Here is a 27,718-nt window from a genome sequence, read left to right on the forward strand (position 1 = left end):
GTAAAATAAATAATCTTTAGACTAGTTTTTAATCGACTGCACATTTAAGTGGAAACTTTATTATTGATCAAAGTAGTAAACTCTTTTTTTGTGGTAAATTAATATTGTTATTGCTACTTAAAAAGACTGTTTCAAAGATAAACTTATTAAGATAATTTAATATGTAATATATTATTTAAATATTATGATTTGTTGATACTTTACATTACCTGTCTTAGATACCTAATGTAGTAGTATATAACAGATTAAATATACTAGTAAATTTAATTTATATAAATAGACTAATGAAAAAAAAAAACTCTTTATTATTTTGAACAATAGGTATTAGGTAAGTTATAGACAAATATGTGTTTAGCATAAAAAATAAAACGCTCTTGGTTAGTACAAGAATGATAATTCTATATATTTAAATTGTATGTACTTATTTAATCGTAAGTATTTCTATTGTGAGTTTAGTTAAACAATTCTTACAAACTAATTTATAGTAAATTGTAAATTAAGATAAAAACGTTAATATTTTTGATTGTTCTGAGTTTAATTAACTTAATTTTAGTTTCTATAATAAGTCAAAACCATAGTCGTGTAATTGATTAAAAAATATAAAAAAATAGTATATTACAATTAAAAATAAAACAATATAAATTGAAAACTTGTAGGAACTGTTAAAGTACAGACACTTAAGTTAAAATCTTAAATATTTATATTGAAGCTGGACTATGGAGCTGTTATCTGTTGAAATTTTTCTGGTTTTGCGTTTAGATTACATTTCTCTGTTGTTATATTGTTTACATAACAAGATTTGTTACCTGAAATTAAAAATCCAAACCATGGCGGTAATCTTAAACTTTTTAAACGTATGTTATTTTAATATAATCTATATTAATTGTGTCTGTAAATAAACCTGGATTGAAGAAAATTTTTCCCAATCCGATTATGGGCGACTCGTAGAGTAGTGTCAAACAGAAAGCCGCCAGGAACGATAGGGTGATATCTCCGAATGATAACCACACCTTTAAGGACGACATAATATTAATAATTTAAATGTGAGTTTTGTAACATTATTACATTGAAGATATTATATTGTAATTAATAATAATTACCAGGTTATAGTAGGATGTGTGAAACGGTGTTCGAATGGAGCCCACTGAGTACAACTGCAGTCCACCATGACACAAAAATGCACAGTACGTCAATCGGCTCAGTGTTATCACCGGTTTCCAGCACAAGATAGGTTCGATAAAACCTGAATTATATGCAAAAATATTTGAAAACAAATATTTATTAATGTTTACGGTTGCTGTTATGATAGTCTCGGAGTAAGTAAATTGCGTTTCGAAAAAAGGTCACAGTCACAACATTGCTCTGTGTAAATTTTGTCCCAGGACATTTAAAAAAAAAAACATGCAAAGTGATTCATATTATATTAGTCATAAAAGTCAAAGAATAAAAAATAGAAAAATTATTGTCAAAGGTATGACAATTATTTACCGGAAAAAAAATGAATGAATTGCAAACAAATAAAGTTATCCGTATTTAGACTTTATGCGGGAATTAATCATACATTCATAGGTAGTTTTACTAGTTACTTAGTGACTAAATTTTAGTTATACGTTTTTTAATCATATGCAGCTAAATCAATATTTTTAACCGTGCCAATATTGTATACAATTATATTTTTAGTCTTTATTGAGATAAATGGAAGGAAAATAACGGTTTTTTTTAATAGTTCTCTAGACGTAGTTTACGAATGAAAAAACATATTTGCGCCATATAATTTGCATTAAAATTAAAAATGCGACTGCAATATTTAGAACGAGCTAATAGTCCACGATCTACTGTGAAAATAGATTCTCATTTTGTGGGGTAACATCGTTTGTATCGATTGTTTTTACCTCCGTTACCGGTAGACACCGCGATGATTGTCCAACTAACACCCGCTGCCCAAGTGATTCGGTACAGTGCGCCGTACAGAGCGGCAACAAAAGCGTCGTATTTGTAGTTAGGCTTGTAGAACCACCACGCCGAGAACAGCGTGCCGAACATGAGGACTATCGAAACGATCCAACTCGACCATACTACGTACTGATGGATAAACAGTACAAATAAAACGTGTTACACTATTATCATTAACCTTAAATAAGTAAAGTTATATAAATCATACCAATAGTTACAAGTCAGTGTTGTGAAGTATTTGAGTAAAAGTATTCAAATAATTTTTTGACTATTGAATTCTTTATGACATAGGAGGATATAATATTATGTTTCTAAAGTGCAATATTTTATTTTTTTTCAACAAGACCATCCATAAAACTTCACTTTTCATTACTACTATAGTAGTAATATTTTTAGTACTGCTATAGCAGTACTGACCTCCGACATCACATTTTCAATTTAAAAATTACTGCTATAGCAGTATTACATTTATAAATTTTAAATATGTTAATTATTTACAAATAATATAATAACAACATTAACTATATATATTATGTATAAATGTTATCGAAATATAAATTATAACTTATCAGATAAAGAATAAAAATGGAAAATACGTGTATAAAGAAGCTAAAAATAGAGTGCCCGATGGCCCGATGAGATGTCCGGGGTCAGTAAAACTTCCTATCTCATAAAAGACCATTGAAAATATCACTGCTATAACAGTAATGACACTTTTTGGACGGTTTTTATATTACTGCTTTAGCAGTAATATTTAAAAACGACCCCTGACATCAACATTTAATATTACTATCGGCAACTGTCCATCAACGTGTTAAATTAACAAATACTAATTATTATATATAGTTGTATAGCAGCACACTGTGTTACGTTAGTTAAAAAAAACCTTCAAAATTATTTTAAATTTGAAATATTTTAGGGAAAAATAAATTGAGTATCATTTCAAATACCTTTTAAAAATATTTTTTACAACGTTGATAAAAATACGTGTTATTGTGAAGTCGATCGGTTTATTTGTTAATCATTTATGATACAAGCAAGAATTCCGATTCCAATTTTTCTTCAACATGTGAACGCGTCTTCTAAGCTATGCGTAGACTGAAAAACTGAGTACTTACCAATATGGTGCCAAGAAAAGTTCACTAAGCTGTCTACCTTTAGAATTGAGAGATACTATACTAATAAAGTAGGTGAGAAAATTAAATTGCAAAACATTTCAGTGTTATTTAAAAAATTAAGTCTTGATTAATATTAATTAGTAATTATTTAGTATTATAACTATTTTTAAATATTTTAAATACATAATATATTATATTATAGTTACTTCTATAGTTATTCACTTGTACAAGTGTGATTAATTTAAGTTTTGTTTTATTTATTTTGTTAAATCTGTATAAAAAATTTACATTATTGTTATGTTATTCATTTTAAGACCACGAGGGGGGTGTATAAATCCGTGTATCATAAATTATTTTAATACCCTTTAAATTTAAACTTAATCTGTATATATGATTTAGGGCCTAAAAGTACCTATGTTTCTCTTGTCTGCAAATAATATACGTTATCACGATAAACAGGTACGTACTTTGTTGATTTTGTAGGACGAGTTTTTCATCTTGTGCCTCACTAAGCCCGTCATCATACCGACGTAGTACGGCGTTGCTCTCGTGTGAGTTGGTATGTAGAGGCTGCGGAATGTTTTATTGGCGATGGGATTTCGTAATGTCTTAATGTGCACCAACAGGAAGGCATCCAATTTTCCCAAATACGTGACGAAGAAAGTCGTGGAAATTGACGCGGCCAATATTAGTGCTAGTACTGAGTTTCCGATTTTCGGTTTGTGGTATAACAGACTGACGATGATTGGGGCTGTCAGGAACAAGTGCGTATCACATGCAATGTACCAAGACTGTATCATGCACTGTGTGGTGGCAGAGGTAAAAATTAATATTTTATTGCGTATAATAATATGATGTACATTATAATTAATAAGATGTATAAATCATAATAATTTATAGGTATTGTAGGTAGTAATAGGAAGGAAGGGGTTACTTAATGTTCCCATTCAAATAATTTTCAAAGCCCCCAGAAAAAATTTACCCCGTTCGAAAAATATTTTTGTTCAATAATAAATAATGTAATATTGAAATTATTATATATAGTTGTATTATTTATTTGAAATTGTTATTTTACTTTATTTTGTTTTCAAAGTTAATGGTTTTATCATTGGTCGACCCATAGTTGTTCGAGAAAATTAAAATATTTTACTCAGATATTAAAAGTATTAGAGGGGCTAGGTTATGTGTATATTTTTACCTGTTTAAATTAAAAAAATATTCAATCTTCTATTCTTTAAAATGTGCCTAAATCTCCACAATGGTTACCCACAAAACTCACAATTTTACTTTTTTATTCACTGACCAATTTTTCTGGTTCGATATAGTTGTTTATGTAGAGTATGTTGGTCCACCAGCTTTCGTGGCACCTTTCTACTTCCGAGCCAATTCTCTCGTTCCACAGAGGTCCAGTTCCTATTTTTATAAAAATCGTACAGTAAAATCCAATCACTATTGCGTAAACCGGTGTCAACCTATCAAGCAAATAATAATTTATTTTGCTTAGATATTAACAAATTTTATAGATTATTTCTTAAGATATTGATAATGATAATTATTGTTATTACCTCACGTAACGGTGTATGTAAAATAGTGGTATTAGAAATGCTTTTGGGTTTTTTTGGATGTGTTCCAGTAGTAAGTAACATGCAAGGAAGCCACTTATTATGAAAAATGTATCCACTAGTATGGGTCCGTTAAGTATGACCATGGCTTCGATTTTGCTATAAAACTAAACCAAAAGGCAAAAATCATGTTTTAGTTTTACATAATATTTATTTTTTCATGGCACCTCTCGTGATTCATAGATGTTTAAATTATAATGTTATATCCATAAGAAAATATCTATATATGGAACTAAAATAAGTGTAGTTTGTTAAATTGTTATTAATTTCAGTGAATTGTACCTATGCATTGTATCAAATATTAATGTTATTATTTTTAGTTATTCGCAGGAATATATTGGTACCTAAATATTTTAAGTATACAGTATACATCATATTTTCTTGAAATTTATTTCAATATATTTTTTCTATATTAAAAAAAAATAGTTATTCACTCTTTAATTCTCAAACATCAAGATATTAGAAAAAAAAACACAAAAATAATCATAAATTATTCACATAAATGACAAAAACACGAACGTTTATGATAGATATTAAAATGATATACTCATTGCTAATCATTCATTGAATACTAATTAAACTAATATTTTTTTTACGTATACACATTTCTTTATAAAAATTATTAAAACTATGAGATTCTAATATTCGCTTTGATACACCTTGTAATTTATGCAGTGTTTATTTAACTTCTAGTTTTTACTGTATTTGTAGGTATTTAAATGATCAATGATCATTAGATTACCGTGTATTTAAAATTTTGAAGGTGGCATAAGTGTACCATTATAGAAAAGTTTAAGAAGTAAGAGATTTTTGATTAGATCGTTATCAATTACCATTATTTATTAATATAGTATATAATATAAATGATATAGCTATGTAAAGAGAACGGTAACAGATGCAAAATGTATGAGAAATATAATTATTCGATGGTTAATAATTATAAATAGTTTACTTACAAATTCAATAAAATTAGTGTTCATTATTGGGGAGCCTAAAGTGAACATAAAACGATGTCCTACAATAATAAAACACATCGATATAAATTTCAGTCCATGAATGCATTCTAGGTTGTCTGAAGTCTTTGGGAAGGTAAGTAACTTGCGAATGTTTTTCGATAGTGAAAATGACTGAAGTATGAGATGTTTTTTCGATTTTTCTGTAATATAGTTAACAATTTAGCATATTTGGTTTATGAAAATATTATTTAGAGGGACTTACCAGAAAACTGAAAATGTTCGAATGAAGACATTGAAGTAAATAAGTCATAATAGGTACTCACACCAATGATAATTAACGATAATCCAATTATTGACCTGAACATATAAACAATCTTTATAAAATTAAAGTAAAATATTTTTGTATTCAAATCGTATTTTAATCATCAACTAATCCCGCACCATAATTGGACATATTATTATTTTATTTACACATATAAAATTAATTTGGAATTATATCTGTTCCATATTAGATTTTCACGAATAATCCCCCTGTAGAGTATTATCTATGCTTGTAAATAATAAATTCAAAATTGACATGTGCGTTAATGCATATCAAGCTAAAAACGATTGCGTATAATTTACCAACCGATCAGAGGATATTTGAATGTTTTAAAATAACCCGAAATAAAATTATGTTCCGTACTAGCGTGTTATTATTGTATAGCGGGCGCACAAAATCGCACGATCCTGTTTAACGTTATTAATTGTTGAGACTGTGAGTTTTTTTCTGTTTAGTTAGCTACGTAGTTAAAAAAGATTAAGCTAAGCTAACGTACTTAACAGCCATTAATATTTATTTTAACACGATTAATAAAGTCCGAAAATTAACGACTTTGCATATTTTTTTTTATATCTCGAAAGATGTAGGTATATCAGCTACGAACAAGAAAAGTATATATATATATATACCACGACGTTAATTTATTAGCGTTTTATCGTTTCTGTAGAGCCTGTAATAACAATAAATTGCATGTTCGCGGTTTTGTAGAACGTAACGGAAAACTAGCAGTTAATTCAGTGTAACCGTATATGTTAGGTAAAGATAGTTAAGAGGATAGGAAGTGATGATTTTCCGTCACATGTCGATCACACTTATAATATTCTTATATTACCTAAGAATATACTTAAACGTATATTTTATTTTGATTTCACCGATAAATCAAATAAAAGATAAATATTTTGAAAACAGATTTAAATTTGTTTTGAAGTTTAACTGGAATTGACTTACATACCACATTTTCGTTTTTCTTTCTCAAGATTACCAATAAATAAAATATTTCAAGCTTAAAAGTTCAATGTGTTCTATTTATTTTAATATGATTTGAGATTACATAAAAAATGCAGTAAAAGTAGATCTTAAGTAAACTTTACGAAATATTCAAATCTGTTATTAGAATTCGTATTATATTGATTGCAAGTAGAACACAACTTCCTATAATATAGCTCCGAGTAAACAGAGGCAGAAAATTACCACTTGTGATTGACATAAAAAAAAGAGATAGTGATTATACACGTATACGAGTAGTATACGTATGTCATTTAAGAGAGAAAAAATGTCGTTTTACCGATAAATATGCTTATACGAGTATTATGTAAAAAAAAAAAAAACTATGAATTCGATGATCGCATCCTGTTAGATATCCTATAGCAACTGCTCGTTTGTGAGAGCTCGCATCGAATTAAAAATACAATATTATAATAATAATAAAAAAAAATATTTCATAAATAATTATTATTTATGTGATATTTTTTTATAATACGTACAAAAATGTATAATCTCCCCAGGTCCACGGTAATGCAATATTCGTCTGACACTTGATGGCCCCTACACTGGTCGTTATTTTTTTCTGAGGGATTTCCCGCAGGATACCTTCCATGTGTTTCGATACGTCTCCACTATTGCACGTGTGTGGTATACAGTATGCTATGTAAATTCTGTTTCGCATACTTTTGTTCGGATCGAATGCCAATTCCTAAATACAATTCATGTGAAAAGGGTGTTATAATAATTCGTTTGACAGATTGAAAGCTGAATGTATTGTACTAAAAAAAATCGTATTATTTATTGTTAGTAGGCGTACTATTAAAACTCAACAAATTCATTGTTCAATGTGTAATTGTATTATTATTTCGAAGAGGCATTTACGCTTTTACCTCTTATCCAAGAAAAAAATAAATATTTGATATATCGACTTACCTGAAGTGTATCCCAGGAGGATTCATTTAAAACGTGTTTACATGATTTAAATTTGGAATGAGCTATGGGATTTATTTCGATTTCTACCAAACAATATTTTCCTTGGATATAATCATCCCGTTCAAATACTTCGACATTAATACATTCATCAAAGTTTCCAAGATTGTACGCAGATCCGTCAAACCAACCAGTCGGTATAAATTTGGCAGACGCGTCAAACACTAAAAGCAAATAGTAAACACGGTATATAGGTCAATAACGCAATCATTTAAATATTGTAGGAATAGGTACCGTCGTAAATGTGAATAAAAAAAATTACGAAGTTTATCTATATAAATCCGCAAATATAAGTGAGTAATGCTTCATGTCTTATAAATTATAATTTATATTTTATACTATTTCTAGTGTTTCATAATTTTTTGTTGCGCAATAAAAATTATCGGTCGTGATTCGTGACACTTTATTCTATACGGTTGACGGTCGCATATTAAAGTATACACAATACTCTCAAATATTATGCAGTTTATTAAATGGATTACCGGTTACAATTTGTACTATTTTTATTCTAATGCAAACGTTATTATATTTTCGTATACGTTTAACATACATACAGCCACGTGTACTAGAATATTATATTGAAACAATTTGGTTTTATTCATTATTCCATGATTTACTTATAAGACGATGAGTTTATAATATGTTATTTTCTTGCAGTAAGATCAATGATCATAAAATACAGAAAGTCAATATCGACATGATGTCATCTTCTATTGCGTAGTTATATGTAGGTAAAGAAATATTATTTTTGCAAACAGAATGTAATCTATTTATGGTAGGTCTGGTGTTGCGTTTATGCTGGTGATGAGGGCGATATATCATCCCCCCGGAGCCTTTTTTTTTTACTCGCGTGGAATTAAATAATATTTTGTAACTCGACAACTGCCAATTTTATTATTACGTTACCATAGCGATTTTTTTATGTAGGTATAACACCTCAATATATACCTATAATATGTCCTCATCGGAAATTTATGACTATATACTCGGAATCGTAAAAATATTAATATAGTAATAGTATAATATAATACATGATACTTTTGAAGGAGAAAAATTCTCCGTTGAAGCTTGTCCAGTCTATCTATGTTATAATTTCTAGCCATATGAAGTATATTATGTGGTATTTAATTGTTTACATCTTCCTGGTAATTTTAAAATGTTTTGATCAATTTACAGAAGTTTTCTGTAGAATATATTATCAGAAAGTTTTAAAATACCGGTGGGAATTTGCGTACGAGTAACAACGGTCAACGGTATCTAATTACCAGTATTAAAATAAGAGGACGTCGTAATTGCATGTGGGGCTGTAGCAATAAAATATTGCGCCGGGTGCGAAACTTTAAAATGCGCTCTTATGATCTATACATTGTAATAAGAATGCCCTGTATATAAATGATTGTATTATTGGTTTTATATGAAAATGTTATTATTGGAAATTATTTTCCGTCAACTATTAATATTTGTTAAGTGTAAATGAGTCTAAATTATATTGAATTTATAAAAAATAATAAAAATATATATTGAAATTATTAACATAAAATATTAAATTTTCATTTCTGCGTTCTCTTAAAAATTGCGTCCATTGCTATGGCCCTGCCCGCATGTGTTGTCACTTTAGACGGCTAACGCATAATATATCAAAATATAATATGTTAAGCAATTCCAATTTTGTGTGTTGAGTTCAAATATTAGAGTGAAATTACTTATTATTAAACTTAAAGGTAAGAACATTATCTGTGTTGTCTTGTCGGATTTTTACGGTATTTGAATTGTTGGGCGAGTTATGATTAAAGAGTATGTAAAATAATCATACTTAAAAATGCTCATAATTCATTTAAAAATTAAAATATTGTAATAAACTAACTAGAGGACAAAGATAATTTTCTTATATTTAAGTTTGATAAAAGGTCATTTTACTTAAATATTTTAGCTCAACATACAAAATTGAAATTGCTGAACGTATATTTTAATATGATATGTGTTTGTAAGATTGAGACAACATATGCGCGGGTACAACGTTTCCTTAACATACGTAAGTAACCTGTGGTGCTCAGTGTTATGAGTTATGAGTTTATGACTTATGTGAGATTTATTGGTTTTAACTTTAAATGTAGTTTACTATCTTTTTCAATATTATCAAAAATGATAATAATGTTTATCTTTTAACTTTCTACATTGATTTAAAATTTTAAAGTACATTGTATCATATTTTTACTCGACGTAATTTTGTGATTTTTAATTGTGTATACTATTGTCTAAACGTCTGATATTTAATTTTACACTTTGATTTAATATTACAGAATATAATAATAATAAGGAAAAAAAAATTATTTATTTGTGTAATACATATTATATTTATAAAAAACATTATTTATAGAAAAAAAATTAGAAGAGGTTACTTCCAAAACAAAAAAGCATTTAATTATATACTTATGTATTAGGGAGTTACGAAAAATCATTCTATAATTGTTATTCATTAATTCGTTGACTGACATTGTAGGTCAATATTATTTTTATATCGACCTGGTAATTATTTTACTGGTATGACGAACATAGTTGAATTTTTCAAAGTGTAATATTGTACTAGAGTACTACTACACCACTAATGAACAGAAAACCGGAAGTATGATTGACGAAGTGGTCGCTAAGATGGTCAAATGTCATTAGTCATTGGTAAACGGAACTGCTATGACGTATTAAACGTTGAAACAATATAACGTGTTGTACTGTTGCAGAATGACAATACAACGGTCGCTGGAACCACTAGAATCGCAAAGTTGAAAAGTCAAAAATAATGAAAAACTCGAGCCTGTAATTTATTCGCACTGTAATGGTACAAACATGTCCTCCCACGACCACCAATTAACGATGTTTGTATTTATTTTTTACACTTCGATTATAGTTTATCGAGAATAGAGGATCTATAGAAATAGACAATATTATTAAAAATTAATAAATAATAATACCGATTATTATTATACCCTAACCTTGGCGACAACGCCAATGCAAAAATCTGAAAAACTGTATATAGCTGTTCACCGCGATACTCTTATTTAGACGCTACCATTTTATGATATTATCTATAAGTTACAATTATAATGATTTCATTCACGTGTTTAGTGTTCCCGAAAAATTTTTTGTATGTTTAAAATAATTTATTTTGAAAATGTTATCTTGACCAGTGAAATAAGTGAATACTGAACATTGCTGTTCATTTAGTGATAATATGCAAAATTATGAGTATATAACTGTCACTATTATTCTACATCGGCTTCGTATAAATCATAAGTTATGTGACGTAAAAAGTTTTTCTAGTGTATAGATATAGGATTTAACTTATAGATATTATGCAGTTTCACATTGGAAAGTTTTTGATAAGGCAAGAGCATCATCATAATCAATAATAATGATATCTATATTATCAATTTCGCAAAGTGCATATGAGTAAGTTTTTATCTAAGATAAAAATGTTGATAATCCTTTATTAGTTTACTAACAAATCTATTCTGTTAAGTGTATTTTAGATTTTTTTCACAAAAACTAATGGATAAATGGTAAAATTTACGAAATTCTCGTTTTAACAAAACATTTAATACTTACTAAATAATAATGTCTGCTAAAAAGAAGATATTATTAAATTTTTTAAATTTTTATGAACATCGAAAAAATTACGATAGATAAATAAATACAATACTCGATTAATAACCACGGTTTTTTTTTAAATAAGTCTATAATTTTTACTTTTAAGACATGATATTAATAATATAATACATGATAAGGAATTTCGGAGTTGAAAATAAATTAAGTTATTTTATATTTATTTTAAAATTTAAAATTTTAAATAAACATTTAAATTTTCCTTTACATCTTTTAAATGTAGAACTTGTAACATTTTTCTTATAGCTTTTCATGTTATTGAGTGAGTGCAATTATAAATTTGTTGTCGTTGTTAATGTTTTCAACATTTTCAAAATAAATAATAATATTTATGTTAAACTTATGACATGTCACAAAAGATTATATTTGTTTGTGTATTTGTTAAATTTTCATGCAGTATTCTATAATATATAGTCTTAAGTTCTTACATATTATATATTTTATCCCGTTAGATTTTTTTTTTAAAAATTCTATGCTTAAAAACTAAGTATATTTGACGAATTCAAAGCGCGAGCTTTGGTAAATATTTAAATTTTTTTTAGTGGTGTCTTTTTTTTTAAAGATACTTTCATTTACATAAGTTACATAATAATACCCATTAACTACGTTTTATATATTTGTTTTCTTCTTCGTTACCTATTAATTATTATGCCATAAAATACTATTATACACATAACTTATTTATATATTATATAATTAACTATTCATAGTTATGTTATTAAATAGTTTTATTTCTCTTACAGCAAAAATCAATGATGTGTTTTTAGTTTTTATTGTATACGTCTTTTATAATATTTAAAATGTTTATATTACCAAGATGAGATGATTCAAACTAAAAATAATAATTATTAACTTTAAAAATAAATAACAACATAATCAAGTTAGTTTTAAAGTTACATAAAAAATCATTCTAATATTTTATGTTTTAAAATAATAATTAATAGAACGTTAATGCGTTTTTTTATTTGAGTGAGGGGGCTTTGCTTTTGAAGCTCTCTCTACTAGAATATAATATCTTCGTATATGAGCGAGATAGTAACTCAATTTTTACATATCGTCATATATATGACCGTTTTGAATGCCTTGTCTTATTATAATATACTGTATAGTGTACAATTATATAGGTATATCGCATAGACGTAAATATATAATTTATTATTATCGTTTAAGCAACAGTAAATATAATATAATATAGTTGCGTGTATTATTATTTATATTCATAATAGTTTTTTAGGTCTTAGTTTATTTTAGTGCGTTGTTGCTCACTTTTTGTCGCCCAAAGCTGGAAGTTGTTGAGTTGCGTCAGATACACGGCTGTGTGCTTATAGCATTGTGTGTGCCCATCGGCTGAAGTAATGAACGGTAGAAACTTAGATGTGATGTCCGAAGTACGGCGCAGTAATTGTTGCACGTGCGTCCTGTTTCCGTCGTCCGCGGCTTGGATTGCGAAGCTGTCGCCATAATGAAGTCTATCCGGCCGGAAGTCGTCGACGCCACCGCGCGGTCGGAAGTCGTCTTGTCGTACGTATGGTAGGTAGTCCGCAGCGGTCACCAATTGCGCCGCCCGACAGTAGTTGCAGTTGTTATACGAACCAATCAACGCAACGATGATGATCAAACGGCATGACGTGATTACATCCGTGCAGCGGATTTTTGACATTTTTCACAGGGTGATTTTTACAGCATTACTGTAGACGTTGTGCGGCGTCGTCCGGTACTGGCTGTGGGGAAAGAAACATTATGAAAGTGAACTATTAAAAGTCTTAGACTTCAACAAGAAGTTATGACATTTTGTTTCAACGAAACAATAACAAGGAACCGAGTTCGGATTTGTTTGGATTGCGTCGCAAAACAAACACCTGTGCAAAAAACACACGTACTCGAAATAATACCAGTCAGGAGCGTGTAATTAAAAAAAATATATTATTCATCATCCGGTCGTGCTGTATACCTGTAGTGTTGCAGAGGGACCGCGATGGAGGTAATTTAACTGTCCGCTAGTAAATTAGGTATAATAGTATATATACGTGTATGACTGCATGACAAATTGTTATGCAAATATACATATAAATATAAGTGTGTAGAAAAGTTGTACTGAAGTATAGAATTGTTCTTAAAATTCGTATTGATGTGAAGTTTATTTCACACACACACACATAAATACACATATATTATGTCTAATAATTATATCTATGAGTACACATTTTATTAAGCAGAGTTTGAAAAGCAGCAATATTGTCTGAATAAATGGAGGATAGATATATATTATATACGCATATAAAGTAATTTTACTTCTAAGTTCTTCGTAACAATGTTAATTACTGTTCATAAATTTGCACAAAAGTGTAACAACTAACAATGTTATTCGTATATATAAGTTGGTAACTTTAAATTTACTTTGTTAAATTAAATAGAATTTATGTTTTGTCGATGAGACAGGATCGGTTAATTTGTAGTATATTTTAATACTCCGTAAGCTCATGACATCGATTCAATCTGCTGCTAAACGCTTCAACTTTTAAACATTTTTCTAAGCTAAGTGCTGCATTGAAATTTTTTTAAATTTAATACTTATAGGTACTTAATTTTCATAAAAGGCGATACTTTAAATTTTAATAGTAGGAATTTACTGACTTTCTTTTTAATTTACATAAAATATTCAATTATTATAAAAAAACAAAAATATCTCAGACAATAATAACAATATTAATTATTAAGTGAAGATGAATGCGTTTTAATAAATTATAGTGACACAATTAAACGTTCCTTGTTTATATTTAAAGTGAAGGGTCTGAAAAGCGTAATATTTATTAAGTCAGAAAAATGCATTACAAAGAAATATCAAATTCTGTGTATGGAGAAAATAAAAGTCTAATTTACACACATCTCGGTTTGCGATAAATGTTTTGGTTTTACAATGGCATGTTTTTTCCCCATTCTGTTTTACACGTTTTTAGAAGACAAAATTCTTTGTTAGTTAACTTTAAGGGTGTTTTTTGGTAAAAAATTTGATCTAGTTGATGTTTTGCAAAATTCCCAGTAATTTTCAAAATAATAAGAAAAAACATTAAAAAAATAAAAGATATTTTTTACAGAACCAGTTTTTGATAAAATTTAAACTATTTAAATTCTTATAACTCATTAACGATTTATCCAAAATCTGGAGTAATAATTTAATTGTTGTTATTAAAAAACGTAGTTAACTGCCTTGTAGTAAATAAGGTATTGAGTGTATCTTGTTATTAAGATTTAAAAAGTAAATAATTGTTACATTTATACATAATATATTAAAAAGAAATTCAATTATAAATCATTGTATACGAAAAACAATTTTGAGAAAAGACAGTCGGTCAGCATTTAGCCTATATATTATTACTAGTATATTTTATGATATATTTAAAATATTATAATTAAAATAATTAATTTTACTTTTAGTAATACAATAAATTAATTTTTACCGAAAAATCGCATCGTGTGTTTAAAATATGATTATATACGTTAACAGCTTAATTACCCATGAATAATATTTTTAAATTACAATAAATTAAATTAAATATATTTATTTTGCTTAAATTTAAATATTTGATAACTTCTAAATTTTTATTTAAAATGTCTACATATAAAACAGTGTTTGTATAATTTTTACATTTTTTGGTTACAATGTCAACTATTTATAGAAATCTTGTGTTAAATTTTTGCTACAAAAATCAAATAATTTTTATTATAATTTCTTTGGATTTTTAAAATTTAAGGTTTCATGTGAATGAAATATAACTAACTTCTATCATAATTTTAAATATTCGTTTAAAATACAAACTACCTGTATGAATATTGTGTGTGCTTACTATGAGAAGTCTGAAATTTTAACAACAGTAAAATATGCAAATTGATAGCAATATACAATAATATATGCGATTTTTATACTAAAATTTAGCTATTGATAAAATGGTATAATATTATGGTAAAATATTATATTGTAAATTTAAATGAAACGATTCCTTGAATATTACTTTTCACGCAGAAGTGTAGTTTATAATAGTATAATAATATAAGTTAATACGGTAATGGATAAATATAAATACATACCAATTTCGAATATTTTAATCTTTTACTTATTGCTCAGCATCATCGGAGAAATCATGACACTTGTAAATTTAAACTGTTGTTAATTCGTAAGTTTATTATTTTAATTTTAGGTATTTTAATTACAGCGTGTTTCACTCAAGAAGATAAGTTGATATCATATTCTATAATTAGTTGAAAGCGTTCTTGTGGGTGTACTTATATTATATTTTAATTTATAAATAAAGCAGAACTAAAAAAAAAGAAATGAAAATGATAAAAATGTAAATAGGAAAACCTTTAAGTTATGAATGCATATTATTTATGTCTATAACCATATTATATAATACAGAGGAGAGCATAGTATTATTGTGCAAACGACTGAGTTGATTTTAAAAGTTCAAACCTATAGTAGGAGACTACGGAGATTCCATGAATCATATAATCCTATAAGAACGATGATTCTCGTGTTGTTATTAAAAACACAAACAAAATCATTAAAATGTCGTTTGGATTTCAAAAATCCACAAATTATACAATCTTGCGAGTTTGTATTACATACATACGTAGGTACTGATTATGGGGTTTGGGGCGTATATTTCTGTTTGATATGCAATTAATGTGCAAAAATATATAACTGATGAATTACAGCTTGACCGACATGTGTTCAATAAATTTATTCTCGAGTTACCACATTGATTGAAAAACATTGTTTATGTCTTAATATTATTGATGATTGAATCAGAAAAAATACCAGAATGAAATAAAAATTTGATGAGTAATGACTAATGACGTTCTTATAAAATCAGTATGATAATATTTATTTTATGTTTATACATTTGTAATAGGTAAGTTACCCCCCGAGGTGTAGTAAAATATTATTTGATAACACATCATTAGTATTAAGTTATGTTATTATGAAATTTTCTTATTATTTATTAACACCTTTCGAATTAAAATATAATGTTATTAATATTAACTTTTACACTCAACTCTGAATAAATTGTAAGTTTGTTATTGGTTTATTTTTTAACATATTGTTCTCTTAATCAAGTACAATAAATAATGCGAATACATGTAGATGTAAATTTAAGTCTATTTCTAGAAGACTTAAATTTGCTATAACAGTAATAAAAATAAAATAACCTCACTCTCAAATTCAAACTATAGTTATCAACATTTATAAACACAAATTATTATTTTCATAATTTACATTTAAAATCTGTTTATTGCAAACGAAGTAAAATAAACAGTTAGAAAAGAAAAAACAAACACACATTGGTAGCTGTCGTAGAATATTACACGGCCTAGTGTTTTAGCCATATTATCCATGGAAATCATTATTTTTGCTGACCATATTGATACCGCCTTTCAGAAATACTGCATGTACTGGCCTATATTATAAAATTAAATAATTTTTTTTTTTTTTAATTTCAGAAAGGTAAAAAAATTATACTTACCTAGAGCTAATTTAATAAAAACTTTATTTGGAAGGATTTAGTAAAATTTTGGTGATACAACTGATACAAGTGTTCTTCTTATTTGTACCAATAATAATGTTCGGTCTATATAATATTATTTTCAGAATCAAAAATACAAGTATTTGCGTTTTATATTAATATACATAATATGTTTTTAGATTTAAATCAATTTTCATCTAAGTTGAGGATCATTATGATTAACAATTCAAATAATATTTTTAGGCATATAAGCGTTTTTAATTTTTATCAATTCTTATCCATTGTTATTCGTAATTTTTCTTGCGTCAAATTTATTTTAACATGTTGTGGCCTTTGGATTCCAATTTTCTATATTGCCTACAGCTAAATCGATTTCCCGGGAGTATTTTATCTTATTCATGATAATATATCAGTTGTATTTTTATGCATAGTTTCAAACTTGGAAAGTTTGTGAATTTGTTATTTTTTTATTAGATATTCTTCTTTCTAAATGTGTCTATTGCATAAAATATACAAAATGTTAGAAAAAAATTATAAATTGTTGTCACTTAAAATATTTTTAATATTAAAGTGTTCAATATGGTTTGGAACGGAAACATGTAACAATTATCATAAAAATATTAATTTATACTAGTAAGTGTTTTATTTTTTATTTAGCACAATGATGTATGATGTAACGTAATTCTCTGATAAATAATATTAATCAATTTAAAATCCGCTTTTAAAAAATAACATTGTTTTCAAAATAACTCAATTGACTTTCGAAACATTAAGTCACAATTATTAGTAATTTATGTATAAAAAAAAATTATAGAAATAATCTTCCTTTTAATTTTTTTTTAATTGGTTTTTAATGATCTTTTTTCATATAACATGTTGTTTTTCTTATAATATTTTAAATTTTAATCGTTCTCCCATATATTATGACGTATAGGATATACCTACTATTTAGATACAATTGTTTATATTACTTTAATATTTATCTGCAATACACCGAGTGTATTTACACTCTTATATAATACGAATAAATACAGCATATCCCAAAGTGTGTTCCGCGAAACTTCAGGGTTTCGTGGGATAATTTCTAGGGCTCCGTCAGACGTATGTGATTATTAAGAAAATTATTTCTTATTATAACTCGTTAAAACATTTTTTTAGAGTATAGGTTTTTCTTTTTTTTCTTTTTAGGAAAATTGGAGTCGAGTTGGAATTAAAGACAATAAGGTTACGCAAAACACAAACTATTTCGTAAGGGTGTCGTAGTCGTAAAAGTTTTGAAACCGCTGTCATGATACACTCTATATTTTTAGCTTACAAATAATATCTTTAGACCTCAGGCCTTGATTATAGAAAGGGATATCTGGAATACAGCTTATAAAATTTGTAAGTGCCCACAAAAACGCAATTAATGTTTTTAAAATACGAATAAGATAATACTTACATTCTAAATTTGTTTAAAATTTAGAAAGTATTTTATTTATCATAGCTTAGAAAAAAATAGAACTATTAGCAATGGAAACTATTGTAGTGCTGTTTATCGAAATAAAACAGTACTTACGCTACTCTTGAACTGTTTAAAACTAAAGTAACTTACCACTTCTAACTAGTTGTTAAATATATAAATAAATAATAGACATAACACAATAATACATAAAATTATATAAATTAAAATTTTAATGCAATTGTATTATAAATTTGTGGTTGTCATAATATCAAAGTATTTACAACTTGCCCATTGCATTAGATAAATTGCCTTCGATTATATTTTAAAATTTAAGGTATATTCTTTGTTTAGCTCTTTATAATTATTTTATATCAACTCTAATATATTATTAATTAGTTATTAGTTTATTACTATAAACAATTAAATAATATAATCCACAATAACAAATTTAAATGGTTGTTAATTGTTATAGACGCCAAGTTAATAAATACGTATAAGGTGTTTATTTCAATAATTAATTAATTGGTTTATAATATAATAAAATATTTATTACTTTTTTATATAAATTAATTTAAGTACCTTTGTATAAAACATATAAGTTGCGTCATTATATTTTATACGAAATTAATATAGTATACGATTTGGGTATAATATGTAAATTTTTTTTATCTTGTGTTATTGTAACCAAAATATTTCGTCATGATATTTCGAAAATCGATTAATCGATTATCACCAGGACAAAAATATATCAACCTAATATGATCAATTCTGTGCAAGGTTTTGTAAAGTCTGACGTTGCAAAACTAATTGGTATATGGTAAAATTATCAATGCTATACTTATACTGATATTAATAATATAATATAATATTTTGTATAAATATTCAGTTGATAGCTGTTAGAATATTGCGTGTGACTAATTTCATGACTGAGTGTAAAAATATGACAATATATTAAGTATGAGTTGTGATATATAACAAAGAGAGTTTAACTAAAGATTATTATTTATTAACAGTTGTGGTTGAACAGACAACGTACAACGTACTATTACCTATTTTACATGCATTCAAATGCGTTTAAATTGATCATTGTTCATTCACTGCAAATAACATGTTATTGTGATTAGAAGTTTGTTTTTATTATTTTATTAATTTGTTTATTCAATTTTTACTGTGAGAACTGAGAATTAAAACGATTGTACTCTTTATAAAAATACACTTGAACTTGTGTATACTTGTATATACCTTAAATATTTTTTCAGTATATTATTAAACATTTTTCGAAAGGCTATAATAATCCGAAAAATAAAGTATGAACCATAGAATATCAGAACGTACTTTTTAGATAGTTAATTTTGGGTTTTAAAACACTTAACTGTATATTTACCTGAGACGCATAATTAGTTTACGAAATTTTTTATGATTAAATTGTTATCTTTATTTATTCCATTCAGGTTCGACAAATATATGATGTGTGTCCGTTATTAGAATGCTGCGTAAACAATTTTAATTTTATTATTAGAAACGAAGCTTTTTTCATCATTTTTTTTATATTATGTAGTTTTATAGTAAGAATATAGTAATCTAAGGAGGTGGCAGATCACTTACTAAAATCGTTTAGACTTCAAAAAAGAGCTAATAATTTATTTTAAATAATATATAAATTTGAAAATATGCCGTAAGAGTTGTTGGATATAAAAACTATCTAAAATTAATTGAAGTAACTTATTTGGTTAAAAATTTGTATTTTTTTTAAGAAAAGTAATATATATTATAATTAATACTTTAAATTTTAAATATTATAAGAATTTACTAAGCTGATAAAATAATATATTTTAAGTTAAAAAAAATCACTTAGTATGTCATATTTATTTATTGCAGTATTCTATAAAAGACTTATTAATATAATAATAATAGTATGTATTGTATATATTTATTACAAAGTAGTATAATTGAAACATTTTCGGCAATGTATTTGAAATTTAAAATAATCTAAATTTTTCGTTTATACACAAACTTTTAACAAAATACAAATGTATATACATTTCAAAACTTTAGTATAAATATCTCATTGTTACGTTTTTTTTTTTTTTTTTAAATATAGTTCTTAATTTGTATTATTAGTTTTACATTTTTAAATCAAAATATTATAATATGTGATTTTGCGATGTTTTATAATTTATATAAGCTTTATAGATGTTATATGTATATAACGCGTAACACTACATTTTTTATAATGTCGATTGTGAGATGATAAACATAGTAGCTTTTGGTAACTATATAGAAACGGTTTGAATATGCTGTAAAAACAATAAATTTGAATAAAGAAATAATAGAAATAATTTCAAATACAACTGTAGTTGTAGTTGTTACATGAAGTATTATAAGTTTCTAAAATTTTAGAATCTGAAAAAAAGTAAAAATTAATATTGTAAAAATGTAATTTTATACAAGTATGATATAATACAGAGTGATTTACAGTCACTTCCTTATTTAAAAAAATCATGACACATACAATTTTGGTAATATCTATTTAATTTCTTTTTCTTGGTACAAGAGTACATTTAAAATTTTATTTTAATAGGTTTTAAAAACAAAATCTTGAAGATGGCTATTGTCTTCTTAAATTCATTGAGATAGCTAAAATTTAAAATTACCGTTCACTTTTTCCAGTAAATATGTGCCTATGTCGGTAATAGCAACGATCCATCGATCCGTGTAAACTAAAGATTTAAGGTATCCTTACAAAAAAAAAAAAAAAAAATGATATGAGGGGCTAAATCAGCCTAAATCTAGTGAATGCACTAATTACTGCAGATTGCCTGTAAGAGAGATGAATTGGTTTTAGAAAAATGTTTCTTATGTATTTTTTTCACGCAATATAATCATGTTGCACCATTGCTAATTTGTATAGATGAAAATTGAGTACTTCTCGAAGAATTCGTCTCGCTGTGGAGTGAGAAATTCCTAAGGTAGGCAAATATTTGCGTACAGATTGTCTTGGGGATTTCAAAATCGTCACCCTTATCCTTCGATGTTTTCAAGTGTCCTGACTATTCTGGAAGGTCCATTTTTTTTCACACTACCAATATCTGTAAGCGTGTCCATTCACAAAAAAATCGATTTCTGATCAGGCACACGGCCTGCAGGCGCAATATTAAATTGTTTTCTGAATGCACGCTAAGTTATGACAACCCAACGGCCGGAGGAAGATACGAAAAGTAGGACTTTATGGCAAACACATGCTCCTCGTTCGTTCACAGTAGGATTGGCACTAAACTAACCTTTAAAATAAATTTAGATCACCAGTTTTTGAACTCACCATAGGAACACTGTTTAAGTGTAACAGTTGCTTTGTTGAGTGGATTTCAAACAAGAAAGTGATCGCGAATCACCTTGTATATATACTACATTTAACAAATACCTTTATATATATATACGATTTAGAACATTTGTCTAAAAATTGTATGAGATTAGTTGGTTAAATATATTATCCAGTATATAATATTTTTTAGAAAATGCTGAAACAATCATTCATTTATAATTTTCAAAATAATAATTTATATTAATTTCACAATACTATATCAAGGCGTTTAAATTAAAACTTTAATTAAACAATTTAATTGATTTATGATGATGAGTCCACTGATGTAATTATGTACTATTTTTATTATAATTTTAGTTAAGACTATAATATAACTAAGTATTTTATGTTTTTTTTATTTATTATTGAAGTGAGTATAATAATTGATAGTTTTTGAATTGTCCAAATGTTTGTTTTGCATTAAAAAACCTTAATAAAATATTGCTAATGACTACTGCAGTAATCCGTGTTATAGTATTCTACAATTTTTATTATATTTTTTGTTAGAACGTAGATATGTAATAATTGAAAATTAATAGATACACGCGAAATGAAAGAGGGTATTCTCGGGAAAATACTGTACAGAATTTCGAAATTATCATTAAAATAAGTGTTACCAAGCTATTATCAAATAATCTCATTTATTACATAACACATGTTCAATATAATGTATTCAATTTTGAATCTGAATGTTAATGCAATAACTGTAATAATGATCGTATTATTCGTATTCCTTCTCCTAAGTCGTGTGACAAAGGGGGTGAAAATTAAGATGGGGTTTAACGTAGTAAGGCGTGGAAAAGCTACTGATACAAGGAAATGTCTGTTGAGACGAACGTGTTTCGAAATCTTAAACACAATATAATAATAACTAATTGTCTTTAAGGGGTCTTATCTCTGGAGATACCCTGTTGGACACGCAGTCATCGTGTGTATTACGTCAAAATTATTAACAGTTTCGTTTCATGACGGTAATATAATTAAACGTGTCCGTAAACACATACACAAGTTTTTATTCTAAGCTCAACGGGTCTTGTATTGATAATTTTATTATCTATGAAACGAGATAGATATTTTTTTTTTGTTTGCTTATTATTTGAAGAATAAATTTTTTTTTTGAAAAATATTTTTTATATCTATTTGTATACATTTTTATTTTGAATTTTTAAGGAAGTAAAAATTGTACAAAAGAAAACCATTATATAATACATATATATGTAAGAATTTTTAAATAACTCGTTAGCAATAATTTGCAAACAATTTTATTGAATTTTGAAAAAATGGTCATTTGTTTATATTATTTATAATAAGATAATGACTGTTAAACCAAACTAATACTGCATAATACAATGTAATAATATTTTGGTCTTTAATCAAAACTTTAAACTTCATGAGTGAATTATTATTTCATTTTTCTCATTATCATTAATCATAAAACTAATAAAGAACATGACATTATTTTTTAAAACAAAAATGATTTGATGATTGATTATAGACTTTGTTTAAATTTATAATATAATATAAAAGCTGATAATAGAGAACGGGTCTTGTGGAATGTATATACAAATATTTATTTTATCAAGGTAAAAATCATTGACATACCTACATGCAATTATAAAATTATAATGTAAGCATGCATAAAAAAATATAGATCATTTCTAAAAACTATTTACATTAAATACCATGATATATAATTTATGTTTTGTAATTTTTTTGACTTAGACCCGTAAATTAATAAATAAAATAATTGAGAGAAATAATACAATGTTACCAAATATTTATCATATTGTTAAGAACATTTTTGTAAAATACCATTTAACATTCAAAATATCATATTTTATTTAATATTATTTAATTTGAATTTTATAATTTAAGTTTTTTTATTGTAAATATTAAATATTTGTACATACAAATGTTCTAAATAAAATGTTCTGTGTACAAACGCATAATACACTTTTTTTTTAGTTGTATACTTCATTTTTCATTTTTTTTTTTTCCACTAATTTTAATTTTAACTGTGTATTGTATTCTATTAAACGATTCAAAACCTAATTTAAATATGCCATTAATTAACATAATGGTTAATACAGTGTTCCGATATTCTCTACTATTCCCGAGAATTTCCAACAAATTACGTCCCGAAAATTATTTAACCATAGGTTAGCCTCACTACATCATCTCCGCTCAGAATCACTTTTTGTATTCAGTAATTTATCATTGAATTCAAATTAAACCTATTTATTATGCATAGTGATCTATTCAATTTCGGGGTAGACAATAAAGCTACTATACACTATATACAGTAAAATAATTTTTCTAATTTTGCCTAAATTTAAATCATTGATGTGCTTTAGATTTATTGATATGTAGTATTTAGTTTATGTATCTCATTATGTTTTGAGCAGGTATGTTTTGTATTTTAAATTAAATTGGTGCCGCACACGATTAATTTTTTTATTTATCTTATTTTTTACAATAAGTTTTAAGGTTGAGTATTACATAATTTATTTTTACTTATGTTTGTATTTTAAGTTTTCGGGATCGAAGAGTGTTTAATATAATATTCAAATATTCAAATTTTGTTTAAGATTTAAAATATCTATTAATCAAACACGACAATATCTTTTTAATATCTCACCGATAAGATACTTTTTATTTATATTATTTATTATAATATATTATTATTATTTTTGAATATTTATTTTATGTTTTAATATTAATAAGTATAAAACAATAATTTACGCAAGTTAAAAATGTATTAAAATGGTAAATTTCTATTAAAGGTTTATTAAGCTTATTTTTTGAAGTTAAAAATTGTTTAAGATTTAAAAAATAATATTGTATTAATCAATATAATATTATTTTTTAAATTTTGTAATGACTATTTTTTGTCTGAAATTAAATGAGAAGTGTGGGATATCTTATTAAATTTTGGTACCGGCGAAACCGATGTAATAAAACTATATATATAATATAATAGATGGTTTTACAAAGACAATATAATATTGTTAAAGATAAATCAAGTCCAGTAAGTTTTTTTTTTTTTTTTTAAATATTATTGGTGTAAAAAAATATTTTTAATTATAATTTGTTTAAAAGTATACGGGAGGGCATAATACATTATAATATGATATAATATTTTAATCTATTTATTATCATGTGTGTAATTTTTAAATACAAACAATGTAATTTGTATGATTCTATGTGAATTATATCAAATAAAATTTATATTAACATACGGCATATAAAATGGTCATACGGTCATTATTATACTATATGGGTGTGGTGCTATCAACAATTATAAACACCATGATGTAATTTGTATTTTATTTAGTCCTTTATATTTATGAGAATAAAGTGCACAGGTACTTCTCATTGTTTTTTTTACAAACAAATGATTCATCACAGTTTTTGGTCTTTTGAATTTCGAACTAAATAACTCGTTTAGATTAACATATTATTAACATTCTAACTTTCAATAATTAATAATAAATGAAAGAATATTTTCATGTATGATAGAATGGTTATTTTCTAAGCATAATACTAGAGTGTAAAGTCTTAATTGTTATTAATTATGAATAAAACGATGTATGTAGATTAATGTGAATGTATAGTAATTAATATCAAAACACATAAAGTAGAATAAATTAATACTCGTGTACTTATAACATTCTGAAAAAGTTAAATTAAATTATGATTTTATGAGTGTTATATTATATTTTTTATACCATTAATGTAACAAATTATTATTGCCGTGATAGTTGTATAGCTGTAGTGAAACTTCCAAATTCGTTATTTTTTTTCATGATATTTGTTATACAATTTAAAATTGTCAGTTTTATGAAATTTCTATGAGAATTTCAACTAAATTAGAACCAAATGCGTGTGTTTCTATTTGAAAATTTTTTCTAAAATATACGATTTTTTAGTTTTGTTTCCAATAAGACTTCGTAATAATGAGGAAGTTTTACTGTATACGTCTATATAGTGGGTCACGTCGCGTGATGTAGATGAAATTAATTATATAAAAAAATCAAATCTGCTTAAAAATTAGCCTTTTTAAATTTTAATATAGTTCCAAAGATATAAGATTGATAAGTTTCTAAGGTTTACAAGTAAAACTTTCCACTTTAAAAATTATACATCAAAGACTACGTAAATTAATAAGTGTTGACGCGTATATTTTACCTATTATTATCAGTATTGTTATGTCAGCTGTTACATTTTATCAAATTATGATTTTAAACTGTTTTTTTTAAACTAATTAATGGTATTGAAAGTTAAAGCAGCCACAAGCCAGCCACCTTTCATTATAGTTGACTCTATAGTTTATAAATCAAAACAAATAATATGTAAATTATCGGTATTTAAATTATATATATTTTAACATTTTTGTATCTAAATAAGATAAATAGTATTGTATAAATATCTTTAGTAAAATGTTTAATATATCAGTGCATCATTCCTAGATTTTTGGAAAAAAAGTTCAAAAATAATAATATCTAACTTATTAAAATGTATAACATACCTAAATGATTTATAATTTTATTATCTTAATGAAAATTAACATTTCTATTCATATTTTTTAGACCTAATGAAAGAATCGAACTACAGAGATAGATGTATAATTGACGTATATTGTTATTCCTGTAATTTACCGAGAAAAATGTATACGTAACTGGTGAACTGTTATAAATCGTCGATTTGACTATATTCTTAATGTGATTCTAATATTCTTGCCTATTATGTGTTTTAGTGTTATCAAGTAAGATTAAAATATACATTTTTTCATAAAAATTGATGAATTTAATGTTAAAATATTGTAAAAATTCATAACAAAACCTATAATATGTAAACTTTTATCGTTTGCAATAAAAATATCCAATGTTTGGTATTTTTGTGTATTATTTAGATATCTAATAATAAAAATAATGAATGTTTAAAAAGATTTTGAAAATAATTTAACTTTTAAAATTTATTGTGCACGCATCATAGAAAAAAATCTCACTTCAACTTTTTGTCTAGTCTTAGCTACGCGTGTAAGCCAGCGTGAAATCAGTATTATTTTTACATGATTGGTAATTTTCTGCTCTGATGTGCGTTTATAAAAGGGTTAAGAATGATTACCAGAATCATTAATTTTATAGATGTATACTAAATATTTAGTTAATTTATTTATTCTATAAAGTGTATACATACTATAAGGATAAATAAATAATTTAAATTATATTTATGTAATATTGTATTACTAAAGTAATATTCCAGTTGTCGAAAATTAATAATTGGTAAATAATTCATCTCAACGTTGTAGTGATCCTTTTATATCGGTTCGGAGAGGGAAGGTTAATCTCTGGAACACGAACCCTCTAAATATGCCAATGTAATATATTATTATGTACGTTATTAATTACTATATAATAATAGCTGAATGTATCGACTATCATCGAGTCAATAAACAGTTCGTAAACAAATATTAAATTATTTCTATAATTCTAAATGTATCCAAACATTACATTTCACTCATTACATAAAGGAATATTTTTTTAATTCACTGTTGTCGGTTTTTACACGTAAAAGCATATTGTCGAATAATCGTATATTATACAAATACAAATACTTACTTTTACATCACCTGGGATTGTCACGGGCTATGAAGAAAATCATGACGGCTTATCGAACAAAACTTACAAAACCGGTGGCAAAATACCGAAATTATATAAAAACAATAATTCCGACCTTCATCCCCCCTTCCCGCGGTGTAAGCATAAAACAACAATTTCCTTTGTATT

The 27,718-nt window shown here is 25.9% G+C and overlaps 1 protein-coding gene across 1 annotated transcript; it reads right to left on the minus strand.

The window, feature by feature from the left end:
- Positions 1-664: 664 nt before the first annotated feature.
- On the minus strand, positions 665-27,638 carry LOC112599363 (nose resistant to fluoxetine protein 6-like). The gene is made up of 13 exons (XM_025346241.1): positions 27,551-27,638; positions 12,869-13,323; positions 7,889-8,109; positions 7,456-7,664; positions 5,912-6,006; positions 5,650-5,849; positions 4,637-4,800; positions 4,375-4,543; positions 3,539-3,874; positions 1,893-2,082; positions 1,101-1,243; positions 902-1,010; positions 665-806 (listed from the first exon to the last, which is right to left on the minus strand). The coding sequence occupies exons 2-13, from the start codon at positions 13,260-13,262 to the stop codon at positions 715-717; spliced, it is 2,322 nt and encodes a 773-aa protein (XP_025202026.1). The 5' UTR covers positions 13,263-13,323; positions 27,551-27,638; the 3' UTR covers positions 665-714.
- Positions 27,639-27,718: the final 80 nt, after the last annotated feature.

This window comes from Melanaphis sacchari, unplaced genomic scaffold (genome assembly GCF_002803265.2).
Source record: "Melanaphis sacchari strain LSU unplaced genomic scaffold, SCAv2.0 Contig50_pilon_pilon, whole genome shotgun sequence".
NCBI lineage: Eukaryota > Metazoa > Arthropoda > Insecta > Hemiptera > Aphididae > Melanaphis > Melanaphis sacchari.